Here is a 15,380-nt window from a genome sequence, read left to right on the forward strand (position 1 = left end):
CGTGTCAAAAGCTTTGCTAAAGTCAAGAAACAATACATCCACTGCTTTCCCTTCATCCACAGAACCAGTAATCTCATGATAAAAGGCGATTAGATTAGTCAGGCATGACCTTCCCTTGGTGAATCCATGCTGGCTGTTCCTGATCACTTTCCTCTCATGCAAGTACTTCAAGATTGATTCTTTGAGGACCTGCTCCATGATTTTTCCAGGGACTGAGGTGAGGCTGACTGGCCTGTAGTTCCCAGGATCCTCCTTCTTCCCTTTTTTAAAGATTGGCACTACATTAGCCTTTTTCCAGTCATCCGGGACTTCCCCGGTTCGCCACGAGTTTTCAAAGATAATGGCCAATGGCTCTGCAATCACAGCCGCCAATTCCTTCAGCACTCTCGGATGCAACTCGTCCGGCCCCATGGACTTGTGCACGTCCAGCTTTTCTAAATAGTCCCTAACCACCTCTATCTCCACAGAGGGCTGGCCATCTCTTCCCCATTTTGTGATGCCCAGCGCAGCAGTCTGGGAGCTGACCTTGTTAGTGAAAACAGAGGCAAAAAAAGCATTGAGTACATTAGCTTTTTCCACATCCTCTGTCACTAGGTTGCCTCCCTCATTCATTAAGGGGCCCACACTTTCCTTGGCTTTCTTCTTGTTGCCAACGTACCTGAAGAAACCCTTCTTGTTACTCTTGACATCTCTCGCTAGCTGCAGCTCCAGGTGCGATTTGGCCCTCCTGATTTCATTCCTACATGCCCGAGCAATATTTTTATACTCTTCCCTGGTCATATGTCCAACCTTCCACTTCTTGTAAGCTTCTTTTTTATGTTTAAGATCCGCTAGGATTTCACTGTTAAGCCAAGCTGGTCGCCTGCCATATTTACTATTCTTGTTCATTTCTTTATAATTTCTCTATATACATGCTGTAGAAATTTATCAAATGTCAGGTCAGCAGTGCAAAAAAGCCCCCCTGCCTTGGTCTTAAGAAACTCCTTTGAGGACTCTTGCGTAACAAGTTGATGTATAGAAGTTCTCTGATCATCCCCTTTGATTTTTGATGAAGCAGCTCTGGGAATTTTTCTTTCTTATCTGAAGTGCAGTAAGAATCAAAATGCTAATTGTAACTTGTTGAGCCTCAGTGCTTGTTGTTGAACAGTTGTACTCCAGCATCTGGATAAAACAAAAAAACTCTGAATTAAATATGGGAGAATATTAATACAGTGCTATCCCAGGAATGCATTAACCTCTGTTTTCACAGGCTTATTTCTTAACCATGAAATTGTCTATAGGCTGAAATTTTTCACACATCAGTCCAAGGAGTGAATTTTTAACAATTTGTGGGGAAGTGAAAATTTATTTGGCTATTGGAAAGGTAATGCTGTCTCAGCCTTGTGCACCTGCTGTCCATAAACCGTCTTATTCATACAGGGCCGTAGCTGAGCATAATGTCTTATGGACAAATATGAAATACAATCCATGCCCCAAGAGACTTGGTCAATGTCAATTAAACCTTACTTATTTTGTTCTACAGACTTGCAGTATTCTCTCCTCAAACTAAATGTGCCTATGGACTATTGTGCCTTCTGTTATGATGCTCCATACACTTTTCCTGAAGTGTGACAAGCAATCTTGCTCTACAACCTCAAACTCTCCTAGAAATATATTTTTCAGTATCTTCCACCAAATGCCATCTGCCTTTGCTCTTATGCCTCACCTCGTAATCACTTAATTTAGCTCATGTTTTGTTATTTCACAATGTAATTGACAAACAGAAAATACATTAAGTTTTCTAATTTAGGTATTAAGCTCTTCTTCCCAGAAACCTAGTCTTAATACATGCCTTTAAAATGTCGTGCACACTAACGGCGATAAAAGAATAATACTAACAGCCCAAGTTTTGCATGCAAATTGCTGGTGTAGCAATGCACAATAGGTGTACTTCTTTTATGGACACAGTAAACTTTGTTTTTGAAGTATTGGGTACAGTGCCTAAAATCAGAAGCAGTGTTTGAAAAGTTTTGAAGATGTACCCTCAGGTGAGTCATGTCAATAAAAGACATGTTTCTGATGAACATAAATTCTTGAAGCATTGTGAAATAGTTTTTTTTGGCCGGTAGCTATGAATATATAAAGAAGAATTGTTAGAGGTCTAAAACTTGAAGATAATTATACTACTTGCTTTTTAGAGAGCATATTGTGGCCAGTGCAGTGAAAGGATATGGGGTCTCGGAAGGCAAGGCTACAAGTGTATCAACTGCAAATTGCTGGTCCATAAACGCTGTCACATACTTGTTCCACTGACCTGCAAAAGGCATATGGTAAGTTTGTATTCTGTATAAAGCTAATGTGTTTTACACCACCTCCATGTGCGTTATTTCCAAAGAGTATTTCCTAACTGACAAAATGTTGTTCATGTAGGCAGGTCACCAGGTTTGTAACACATGCTGGTATCGTGAACACGGTTCGTGAGCTATCAGTTTAGTAAATGGAGAGGGAGTGTTTTGTGATCAATGAAAACAAAGTGAGGAACGGAGACCTTTGTGCTGTGAAAAAATACAGACTTGGATTTGAAGTTCTTATTAGTTCACAAAACAAGTATTTATTTCACAGATATATGAAGAACATAGTTTGAAAAAACGTTTTCATTTGCATCCTCTGTCTCATGGGAAGTTCTGCAGAACTAAGAAGCTCTCTTTTTTGTTTTTACGTCTCCATTTGTCACTCAGACATCTCCCCTGGGTCCTGCTGCCATTTTAAACTCAATCTATTAAATACTCACCTTCTCCTGATCTGTCTACCCATCTCCCTTATCTATTTGTATTGACAACTCCAGTATTCTTTCAATCGTAGACTCAAAACTTTGGTGTCCCCTTCGTCCAATTCCCAGCCTCCTCCAAATCTGTCCTGTATTCAGTATTACTAGTTACTTTGGTTTCTTCCTCTTTAATATCAGCCAGATCCATCTTTTCCTCACCAGTCCAGCTGCTGAAACGCTTTTTGCATATCTTGCCTTGATTACTTGATTCTTTGCCATCCTATTAATTGCTGCATATGTGGAGACGGTATTTGAGTCTAACATACTTGTTGCTATATCTGCTCTAACAGTTCTGCATGTCTTATGTTAATGGTTGAGAACTCATTACAAAAAGAAAACTAAAACTTTTATGTCCTTTTATTAATGAATGCAAGACCTTTTGGAACAGTGACAGTATTTCTTATTTTTAGCCAGGGCAGGGAATATGCTGATGCTTTAGACTGCCTATATAAATTCACACTAAACATGGATACTTTTTATAAGGAATGGCTGCAGTTTCAAATGATAGTCTCAAATCTTTAATTCTGTTTGTGTGTATTTTACAGTAAAATATGCTGGATTTCGTTTTAAAAGAATTATTTAAATATGAGATTTGTTTACACTGCACTGTGCAGGGAGAAGATGGACTTTCTGTAGAGGCTTTTTAGAATTCATTACAAACCATTCATGTTCTGATAAGTATCTGTAATAACCCACTACCTGTCCTGGAAGCTTCAAGTGTAAATTTCTAGCTATAAATTATTTATATAACAAGGCAAACTTGTTTAAAACCTTTAGGAAGCCATATTCAGATGGCATAAACAGATTACATTAATTGATGGATATTTTTTCTCTAAATTGTGTATTTTGCCAGGATTCGGTCATGCCTTCCCAGGAACCTCAATTAGATGATAAAAATGATGAAGTTGAGCTCCCCTCTGAAGAAACTGATGGAAGTAGGTATTTTCCCTACTAATGTGCAGTTGATATACTTGCACTTTTGGCTGTAACTATAGTCATAATAGGAACCATGATGCCAACTCTCAGTGCTACCATTATTAGTAATAGTAATTTTTAGTACGTTTGCCATGTTGGTTCCAGAATATGTGAGACACAAGGTACATGACGTAATATCTTTTATTGGATCAAATTCTGTTTGTGAAAGGTACAAGCTTTCAGAGTACACAAAGCTCTTCTTCAGGACTGGGGAAGGAAACTGGAGTGTCTGAACTAAATACAAGTTTGGGATACATTAAGACTCATGTTGTAGGAGGACACTGGAAATGGAGTGGGCAATAAGGGTTAGACAATGTTATACAAAAGGGATTTGAAGTGGCCCATTAGAGGTTAGCAAGCAGGCATGTATTATAAATCGTTGTAATGAGCCATGAAACCAGTGTCTAGCAGTGTTCTGAATTTAAGTTTCTAGCAGGAGCAATGGAAGCTCCCTAAAAGTGAGTGGGCGGGTCACCAGTGCCCCAACCATGGCCACGCTGCCTCTTGCCTCAAGGCCCCATCCTCTGCTCGCTCCTCCCTCCCTCCCCCTTGCCCTTATGACTGGTAAAAATTGATGGGACCATGGCCCCTGGTTCCCCTCTATTCTGGAGCCCCTGGTTTCTAGCCTTGCTTTTTGAAGTTTCTGTGCAAGCTTCCTTTGAGGACGTGTATTGGAAGATCAATTATGGAGTGATAGCTTTGTGAAAAGTGCTTGCCAACAGGTGAGTGTTTTCATCATTTTTCTGTGAGTTCATTTGAGAGCATTCTGATTGTTTGGTTTCACCCACTTAGTTGCTGAGGCATTTGATATACTGATGAAATACACCATGTTGTGATAGGCAAGTATAGGATATATGATTCTTGCAAGGTGTGTTGTGAGGGGCATTGATCATTGTAGCAGTGAAGTATGTCTGCAGGTTTTGCATCTGTTTTTTATGGTAGGGTCTGATGCCACTTTGAGTTGGTGTGTCCTGGTCTGTGGGGAGCTTGCGTCTGATGGTGAGATTGGCGTGATTAGGGAGTTGTTTGAAGGCCAGAAGAGGGGGTTTAGGAAAGTTTTCTTTCAGGAAGTGATACCCATCAAATATGAGTTGTAGTTACTTGATACCCTGTATGGGTTCCAGTGTGGTTTGATAGGTGACAACTAGATGTGTGTAGTTAGTGGGTTTTTTCTGTACTGAAGCAGATTCTCCTCAGGTATTTGGGGGCCCTTTCCATGATGCAGTCTACTTCTCTGATGGAGTGTAAATTGGTCCAATAAAAGATATAACCTCACCTACCTAGTGTCTCTAATAATTTGTAATACAGTAGTGCCTCATGGATCAGGACTCCATCATGCTAGGTATTATATACACATGTAATAGAGTCCTTGTCCCAAAAATCTTGCCATGCACTCTGCCTCAGTTGACCTATATGTAAAATGTGGGTTGTAAGGCTGAATCAGTTACTGTTTGTAGAGCATTTTAAGGATCACAGTTGAGGGTGCTGTAGAAATGTATAAAGGTGTTTTAAGGTTTGGGGGTGGGTTGGGGTAGTTTTTTTCACAAATTTTAGAGCCTACAACTTGTAAATTTGTTATAAATATACATTGCTAGTGAACTTGGTAACATTTGCAAGGAGTACAGAGGCAGCTGAGTATGTTACAGAAAGTGAGATCTTTAGCCTTCAGGTTAGGGTGTCTGACTATTTATTTATATATTAAGATGTCTGTAACCACGCCTACCTCAAGGCTCTTCTACTGAAGAGGACTGGATAGGACACTCTGGGCCTGTCACACATGGTTCAGCAAGTTAAAGGGTTCACTGTTAAGTGCCAAAAGGCTCCTCTTCCCCTATTCCAATGTTGACCCCTCTTCAGCACCTTTAGTATGTGCTATCAAGATTATGACAACTAAGGGAAAAAATCCTACCTAAATGTCCCATGGGGCAAAGTAAACTGATTTTATGATTTTTCTACTATGTGCAGGATAGTTTTGGCAATCTGCTTGTTCTGTTTATCCACTTTGTCTTGCAGTACCTTATATTCCTTCAACCCGGAAACATGACATTAAAGATGACTCTGAGGTATTTTAAAAATTATTTTTAAATTAATATTTACGTTTTTTGCATAATGTAGCTATAGTTTATAGGCAGTGTTTTCTTCTTACTGTGTATATCCTTTTTTCCAGTAAAGGAAATCTGGGTCTCCCAAAATCAAGTATTTAGTGATTTAATGGATTTCTCAGACTTTCTTTTGTTTTCTGTTTATATTGTCTCGATCACAAAGTGTGAAAGACTTTATTTCCCCATTCATATTGGGGAACAACTATGATTTATCTGAGGGTTGCAATTTATTGGTCCTTGCCTCTGAATTAGCAGCTTACAGTGGTTTAACATTATTTCAGTTCTTTGCTGTTCTCCTCTCTAATGCATGTACACTGCTTATCACCCTCAGGCCACCCCTCCACAGACTAAAATTATGAATCTTGATCCAGTGTCACTGACAATGTAAGTCATTAACTATCCGGTTTGCTCTGAAATTTTGCAGATAAATAATACACACCCAATTATAAAGGGCCCTGAAGAAATAAAAGTAGAAAAATGTATGCGTACGTTTTATATTTTAGTTCTTTTGTAGAGGGTCTAGCAGCATCTCTGCAGACTAAGGATGTTATTCCCTTGGAGCACTTTGACAAATCCCAGTGCACTTTAAATAAGCCTAACGGGCTTCAAAACAATAGCTTTAAAAATGCTTCGGCATATTTAAAATAAATAAGAAGCACTTTACAAAGCATTACCAGGTTGGTTTCTCCCTTTCAACAAAACTGCACCATCTATTCTCCACTACACTCACTGCCACTGCCAGTAATTCACACATGAGTGGTTCTGGTTATTGCATAGATTGCCATGCTTTCAATCATATATGTTTTTAAGAATCATCTTAAGTAAACACAGAGAGACTAAAATGTGTACATTAGGATGACTACAGAAAATTTAGTCTCGTTTTCTGAAATGAGAAAAGGAGTACTTGTGGCACCTGAAATGGATAGTTATTTGTATTGCAGTAGTACCAAAAGGTCCAATCAAAATTTAGGTCCTCTTGTGCTAGGTGCTGTACTAATGTATAGGAAGACACCTGGCCCCTACCCTAATCAGCTGTTCCCATTTTTTCCACCTTGTAGATGAGTGCTATTAAACTGAAATAGCATATCCTGCACAGAGAGGATGTGGCATGCTGGAACCTTGCTGGCTAGAATCTTTAAGCTCAGTGCAATCTCTTTTAATAACAGTCAATCCTAGATCAAGACTCCTTATATAAACACTTCCCATAGATCGGCAGAATCTTGATCTGGCTACAAGTACAGTACTATGAGGTCAAATAAAAATAGAAATAAAAATGTGTTGAAGCATTGTAAACATTGGTAATGGGGTATAACTGAGACAGATGCTGTACTTTGCTTAACTCTTTCCGACTGCTTGATTTTTGAATGACTCTAAATCTGTCATTTACAGTCACCAAAATAGTTTGGTTTTATTTAATGTCAAGACACCTCCCCAAGGGACAAAATAGTTATTTCTATCTTCTTTAATAAAGCTTCAATCAAAATAATATATTTTCCATTTTGAAATCTCTTCCACAAATATTCACTCTTGGGAAATCAGCATGGTCCTGACCAGCAACTTGAATTTCACTACAGCTGTAGTGTGTTTGACATACCCTGAAACTGCTTAACCTCATGCCAAGGCAGATGTACTCAATTAGCAGAGTATGGTTTCTGTATCTTTTTTTCTCCTTAGATCTTCTTTATTAATATGTATCTCCATATCTTTCAGAATGTACAAGACACTGTTCACTCTCACACAGAGCTCTAGCTCGGAAGGGCTAACAATCCAAGAATTGAATTCAGACCCTCTTTGCTTGGTCAGAGTCTTTCATTTTCCAGAGTAGGGAATCCAAGAGTTTCCATGATGGATGAATACTACATAGCTGTAACCAAAATCCTGTGAATGAGTGTTTAAAAATATATATACTTGGGATTTCTAGGGCTTAGTTAGACAGAAAACCTGAAGTGGAAATGCTTGATGCTTAGAAATGAGTGATAAGTGACCCACAACTTTTTTCCACTGTGTGAATAATAGAGTTGCATACTGTTTCCCTTGTCCTGATTTACTACCAGAAAAGGAACCTGGCTGTAGGACTTTTATTTTAAATATGTTTGTCTGACTTTGGACTCTTATCACCTTGGGATTTAAGTCTCTGAGGGTCTGTCTTGACTAGGAAAAGTGGTTCCGTTTAGCTTAACATATAAAGTAAGCATGACCTAAACTTGACCACTTTTTCAAGACAAAAACTCCCAGGTGGGGAACCTGACTGGATCAATATTTGGTAATGTAATACAGACCCTGTCACCTCTAGGCCATTAATGTAAATTTCTGCTCTGATCTGTATAAAATAAAAGCTGATTCCAAGGCAGTGGGTTCTACAGGCACACTGTACAAAAGTAGAAACTGGTTTGCATGTTAAAAAGCAAGTTACACCAGTAAAAAATAGAGCATCTAATAACCTTAGGTGATAGGTCGGCCACGAACTGTTGGCACAGTCACATGCTAGACTTCCTGGCTGGTTGTTCTGAACAACCAGCATGTCAGACACTGGCAAACCAGCCACCATTGGCCAAAATAGAACTTTAGTATAATGGCGCTTTACATGGTGTGGTGAGCTGCTGAGGATAATTGCATAGATATGTATGGTCCTACAGCAGTTCACCTGCAGAATATGGGAACATTGAGAATTTATTCTTATTAAAAACATGTTACTTAAGATGAAATGTTCAGCAAGCTATTCCCTTAGAGGAAAAATAATTGGCACCCATAATAGCAAGTAGAAAAATTATACCAAGGAAGGTTTTTAAAAAAAAAAAAAAATTACTACTTGTTTTAGGGCTGTGTCATTCTTGTATTATTTGACAACTCGGTGTTTGACTAGTGTGCACATTGAGCAAATCCTGACTCTGTTAAGAGGTTAAACTTGTTTGCTCTAACAGTTCTTAGTTAAGAAGATTTCAGCTGTTTCTGAATATGTATCTGTTTGTCTTTATACAGGATATCAAGCCAGTTATTGATGGAATGGATGGAATTAAGATTTCTCAGGGGCTTGGACTACAGGACTTTGACTTAATCAGAGTTATTGGACGTGGAAGTTATGCCAAAGTTCTTTTAGTACGGTTAAAAAAGAATGATCAAATTTATGCCATGAAAGTAGTGAAAAAAGAATTGGTCCATGATGATGAGGTAAAAGTCTGTTTAAAATTTTAAAATGCTGAATTGAATCATAGTTCAGTATTGCCATTGGTTCTAACTGGTGAATGAAGGAAAAAGTGTTAAAAATGTGACTGAAATTTTGAACAAATATTTTGTCATGTAGTGGAAGCTTCACTGACTGGTAAGTTAGTTGGTGGCATCAACTGCCTACATGAAGTATGGCACAGATTGGTTCTGGGAGAAATGTCCACTACCTCCGAAGTAACTAATACAGACTAATTGGTTAGCAGTTTTAGAAAAACACAAATGAATTATTTATAATAAACCTGGATGATGTTCAAAGTCTAGCCTTTTGTTTACTGGTTAAATAGAGCATTGGGTATTAAATAGTCTGTTCATCTGCGACTAAAAGGATAGCAAAATGTTACCTCCCTCCCAATTTCAGCTTGTAGGGTGTCAGAAGAAACTAATGAACAAATTCTGAACTTCGTAACGGGAGCTGAACTTACATTTTTATAATGTTTTTTTATTTTTATAGAAATATATCATCTGAGAGTGCATTTTGGGTGTGTATATACAATACACGTGCGTGCGCATACACAGTACATGTAATGTAAAACTACAGATTGTTTTTCACATTTAGTAAATCACTGGCTTTTAAAAGGGGCTACATCAACATGATTTTTTTTCATGAGTCAATTTAAAAAAAATTCAGTCTGGATGAACGGCATGTCCTGTTTTGTTTTTTTTTAATTGCTTTAAAAATGTGCTGTAATAGTTTCTTCGGTAAGGTAGGGAGTGACAGATTGAGAGGGAACCATGAATTTGACTGATAACAAATGCACTGAGTAAATGAACTGGAAAAATAAAGAAAATATTTTTCAGTAGCTTCTTTCCATATTAGCAGTCGAACTTTTGGCTATAACAGATACACATTTTTCAGACACAATTGTGATTTTTTTTTTTTTTTTAAGTTGGCAGTCTCTGTTAATTCCATGGCCACTGGAAAACTAGTTTACAAAAAGAAAAGGAGGACTTGTGGCACCTTAGAGACTAACACATTTATTTGAGCATAAGCTTTCGTGAGCTACAGCTCACTACATCAGATGCATGCAGTGGAAGGCAATATTTTGTTGCAAAGAACTAAAAAAAAAAAAAAAAAAAAAAAAAAAATCTGTGGTGGTAGTAACCAATTTCACTAGTTGCTGTACTTGTTACGTTCCAGAGGCTGATATTCAAAGAATATGGCTGCTTAGATTCTTTATCTTTAGACTTGCTTGCCTAAGTGTTGCAATCTCTTTTTTTCGTGACCAAGAAAAGGGGATAAGAAAAAGTTGCTCCGTAATTACATTTCTTGTTTCTTCAATTGTTTCTTTCGGTGACAGTGAAAGGTGAGGAGAAATATTTAGTCAGCTTTGTGGTTGTCTTTGAGAACTAGAAACAGCTGAGAAAATTCTGTTAGTTATTTTGGATTGTGTCCTCACACTTCATAACATAGAAACTTGATCTAATTGCTGCTGTTTGCTACAAGCTAGCATCTATGAGAAATGGAATTTTATGAATACACAGCTAAAGTGATGGAAATTCCATTTGATTGTGTTTCAATGGTAGAGAAAATGCATTACTTAGTAATGTTTTTGTCTTTCAAATATCAGTGAATTTAGAATGCATCGAACCTGCTGGTGCTTTGTTAGTGTTGTAGTAACAGTAATATTCAAAGGTTATCTTCACCAAAACGGAGTTGAGGCAGATTTCTCTCCCCCCGCTCCCCCCCACCCTGATTTAATGAGAACTGAAGTTAAAGGAACCGAAAGGAAATATCCTGTTGAATGCTCATTCAGAGTATGTTGTCAGGCTAAAAGTAATAAGTTTCAAAAAACAAAATTCATTAACTGTCTTTTTACCAAGTTACCTTATTATACCCATGTGAAAGACAACTTAGAAATACCTATCACAAAGCACCAGTTGTTAAAGCTGAAAGAATTTTTAAAATCTAATTTGCTTTACGCTGTTCATGCTGTTCCTTTTGATTTTTTTCTTAGCCTAGGAAGTGAGAATAATGTCCCCCTTTTTTGATCGTTACTAGCCAGTGTCACTCTCCTGTTCCAATGGAAATAGCACAATGCACAAAGCTTGGTTTACAGTCATTGTAAGAAAAGTTTACTTGGTGCTTAAAAAAAAAGACATGGAAACACTTCTATTGCTTGTTTATACTAATTTTTGTATATACATAATTTTTTGCCTGTAATTGACGTGTCTCTGCCTCTTCAAAGGCTACATCTTTATGTACAGAACCAAATACATGTTAACACTTGATGGGGATTCCCAGCTCCCATGGAGATCTCAGTTGTTGGGCTTGGCCTGACAGGATAGCACTAAAGATTGCTCTCTAGAGGTTGCAATCTAGCTTTTACCTGCCGGACCTCACATAAGGGCACCTGAGTATATATCCCCTAGTTGTCTTCAGATTGACTGGAGAGTTGACATAGTGTTGGTCAGCTAGAAACTGGGGAATTCAAGCCTACCAATGCCCAAGGTTTCCTGCCAGTCACTCCTTGATAGGTATTCGTGGAGGGGGTGAAGTATTGTGGAATATATGCTATAACAGGCATGGGGAATGCTTACCTATGCTGAGAACAATTATAGTACACAGATTTTAGGTTTTGCATTTATGAACAGACTTGGGATATTTTTTTACCATAGGTCTTGGTTTTGCAGTGCTGTCCTAGCATCTATTAAATTTGGGAAATACCAGTAGCTTGTGGTCTCCTTTCTCAGTATTTCACGTGCATAGTTTAGCTGATCACAGAAACCATGTGAAACTCCGTGACTTGTACCCAAACCAAAGCAAATTGTGGCAGCTCCAGCTGACACAAATGGTTACAATGTGATATCCACTTGCTTCAGGACACTTTGAATCAATACATCATTAATACTTCACATAGGTGGTGTTCGTTTTTTAAATTTCATGATGAGTAAATTTTGTTCAGAAAACCTCTGACAAGCAGTTGAAGCAAAAAAATATTACTTTCTCTGGGCTATCTTTTTTCCATTTTTTTTTTAAGGAATGTTTGTAACAGTGACACACTATATATATATAAATATATGGGACTATAAATGTTGACGGTTTATTTTCTGGCTTTACCCACAGCAGGGTATCCAGCAGTAGTTCTGATTCTCCAAATACTCTATTTCAGGATATTGATTGGGTACAGACAGAGAAACATGTGTTTGAACAGGCATCCAGTAATCCATTCCTAGTTGGTTTACATTCGTGTTTTCAAACAACAAGTCGGTAAGAAAGTTTTGAAGTTACTTTATTTTGAAAATCTTGATCTTTGTACTAACTGCTTTTTCATAAAGCAACCATGGCGGTTAGAGAGTATAATCTTAGTGTTTTGAGACCTTTGGATCGAAGTATTACTATGACAGCCCTTTGTAGAAATAACACAAGATAACGGCGTGGCCTATTTAATAGTATAGTAACGTTCAGATATAGACATGTAAATGGACAAACTTTTAGGGTAGTAAGTTAGCTGTGTCTCTATTATACCTTTCTGGACAAACAAAATCAAGCAGTCTTAAAAAGCACACACTAAGAACTGTCTCTTCTCACAGTATTTATTGCGGCAATTGATTTGGACAACTTAAATGCCGTTCCTACATATATATCGAGAAGTAATATTTTTATATATAGCTGTTCATTATTTTATGCTTTCATCACTGTGGCATTTAAATACGTAGCACAGATTGAGAAAGTACTTTGATTCATTTGAGAAAATACTTATCTACTTGCAAGTATCAGTGAATTGTTTTTTCTAATCTGCAAAAACTGAAGTGATTTATATTATTTCAGTATTTTATTGCATGCAGGTATTTAATGTGGGGACGTGGGGGGGAAATCAAGAGAAATTATCTTATACTGGAGTGCATATGCATGGCTGGAATAATGGATGTTTCCAGTTAACTTTTTCTTGTATAAGGGTATTCTTATTCATGGCTGAATTTAGGTACCATAACCCCTTCAATGCTATACTGACACACATGCTAGTCATACAAAATGTTACATGTGTGATATTTGGAAGATTTACTTCCTTGCATTTATTCATGTGAGTTGCATGCAGTAGACTGCCTGCGTAATCTAAGCAGGCAGATTTTGTGCAGTATTCAGGGGATTTATTTTTATTTAGGCTTATGCACGTAGCTGTTTAAAAAGGAGCACCTTTTCTTAGTTCCCCGTGCACCCTGACAATTCTTAAATACACAGCCATGAAATGGATCACCTCTGAAACTCTCCCTTTAACCTTTTATCAGCATGTTCACAGTAACCATAATGACCCAGCAGCAAAAAACATACCTCCTGATCTGCACCTTCTCTTTTTCTCACTGCCAGTGGAAATATATGGGCTTTTCAGTTTGCCCTGAAGATCAGTAAAGTAGTGTTATTGTGGACCAGGAAGAGAGAAGGAGTTCCAAAGGTCACCTGTAAAGAGTGTTATTAAAAAGGGGGTGTTTGCCTTTTTGTTTGTCGCTTTATGATGAATGAAAAAAGTGGCCGAAAGCTCTTTATTTTTGTTGTGTTTTAGCTTAGAAATACTAGCAAGGTCAGCTCTGGTCTTTTCTTGATTTTGCATAAGAGACTATGGGACGTATGAGGATACATATTACCACTCACCTGAGTAATTGAAGGAAAAGGTTGCTGAAGTGTAGTAGATTAGAAAAACAAACAAAAATTGTTTAAATATTACCTTTTAAAATCCTTTCCTCTTTCTGCTGCTAAGTTTTCACTCTCTTGGCTCTTGTGATGTTGTCATTTCACTAATACTTCAGTCTCATCATGGTGTCTTCCAGGACAGATGAGACCTGAATGACTAATGTAAAAACCAAACAGAGAAAATACTTCTTAAAAAATCAGGCTTCCTTATAAACATCATAAGAAGCAAGAAGAGGGCTGAAATCAGAGTTTAGTTAAGTCCTTTGCATGTCACTTCTTTGGGAGATTTTCATATTGGAGCAGGTTTGAAGAAAAAAAAAGTATGGAAATAAATATAAAGTACTTGTCCGGTATTCTTCTGTGCTGCTTTTGTTGCTGGGGTTGTTTTTAGTCCTTTCTCCCAGCATTGCTTCTCCTTTTTAATTCTGCAGTGAAACCAATATCTGTGTTTATGACTTAAGTCTGTTGTCCTGGGTATTGTTGTAATGTCACAAATTCAGCATTATGACTTCACTGCAGGATCAAATGGAAGCAGGAAACTGACTGTGAGGAAGCAAACTTATTCACGTGCAAGTAGTGCTGATAATCGGCACACAGGAAACAAACAGTAACATGGATAAACTCTATGTTTAAGTCCGGTATTAGAAATTTTCTTTCCCTAAGCAACACCTTTAAATATTAGATCAATGCTTTGTGTGCCATTTTTACTTTAAATCTTAAATATATTTTAGATTGTATTTAACAATAACAAAGTTACAATAAATGTATATACTTAAAGAAATAATTTAAAAGAAAATTTCTCACTTTACTTTTTTTTACTTACCTGGATGATGTCACTAAATCCTTAGAGTACAAAAAATGCAGTTCCCTACACTGTTAGGAATTGGTGTCATTTATTGTTATTACAGTAAGAGAGGTACACATAGTACTTAACCAGTAATTAAGGTAGCTTCCTAACATGGATGGTTAAAATTGAAAGCTTTGAGCCTGCAAAGAGAAATCCCAATGAAGATAGGAGGGACTACTCACATACATATAGTTAAACATATGTGTAAGTCTTTGCACAATCACAGTCTAAATTAGATAACATTGTGATCACAATAACCAAGATATTGGGAAGGGGCGGGGGGCATAAGAGGTCAGCAGTTGCAACAGTGAAAGATCACAAGCTCTGCTTCTTGATATGTATTCAGATTGTTTGTTAGGGGCATGTGGGTCTTGGTTTCATTTAGTTTTTTGTAGTTTTTCAATAGCAGTTGCAAGAAAAAGAATCCTGAAATTGGGCCATGACAAGCTGGTTTGCCTCTTAAGTAAATTAACTGAAGTGTATTTTTTTAAGTGTCTCCAAAAAGAAGGGGGTCAGTCCTTTGCTTTGGATTTTAACTTAGTTTGGATTTTGACTTAATTTGGAGTTGTTTTCAGAGGGCTTTCTCTGGATGGAATTCATAGGTTCTTCTATAGTGGTTAATCTTTACAAAGTATGTATTTTAGAATTAGATGAGCAGTGAGGAGAATTTGCCAAATGTGTGTGGGGAAAAGAAGGTGTAGAGAGAGGAATTTTTAATTCTGGAATAATTGGGTGCATAAAGAAAAGCTGCTTCTGAGGCAGCTTCATTTTTCACAAGAAGCACTCACTCAGCATATT

General features: G+C 37.4%; 1 protein-coding gene across 5 annotated transcripts in view; it reads left to right on the forward strand.

Annotated features, from left to right (window-relative positions):
* The window catches only part of PRKCZ (protein kinase C zeta), a 159,536-nt gene that overhangs the window by 103,455 nt on the left and 40,701 nt on the right, over positions 1-15,380 (forward strand). For 4 of the 5 annotated variants that reach the window (XM_077837445.1, XM_077837444.1, XM_077837447.1 and 1 more), the window contains 5 exons: positions 2,178-2,309; positions 3,660-3,741; positions 5,795-5,844; positions 8,863-9,051; positions 12,219-12,316. In XM_077837445.1, coding sequence (XP_077693571.1) covers positions 2,178-2,309; positions 3,660-3,741; positions 5,795-5,844; positions 8,863-9,051; positions 12,219-12,316 — 551 coding nt within the window. Of the gene's footprint in view, positions 1-2,177; positions 2,310-3,659; positions 3,742-5,794; positions 5,845-6,214; positions 6,268-8,862; positions 9,052-12,218; positions 12,317-15,380 lie in introns of those variants that run through there. The other variant, XM_077837449.1, reaches the window with a different exon arrangement.

The sequence above is a fragment of the Eretmochelys imbricata genome, chromosome 18 (assembly GCF_965152235.1).
Source record: "Eretmochelys imbricata isolate rEreImb1 chromosome 18, rEreImb1.hap1, whole genome shotgun sequence".
In the NCBI taxonomy this organism is placed as follows: domain Eukaryota; kingdom Metazoa; phylum Chordata; order Testudines; family Cheloniidae; genus Eretmochelys; species Eretmochelys imbricata.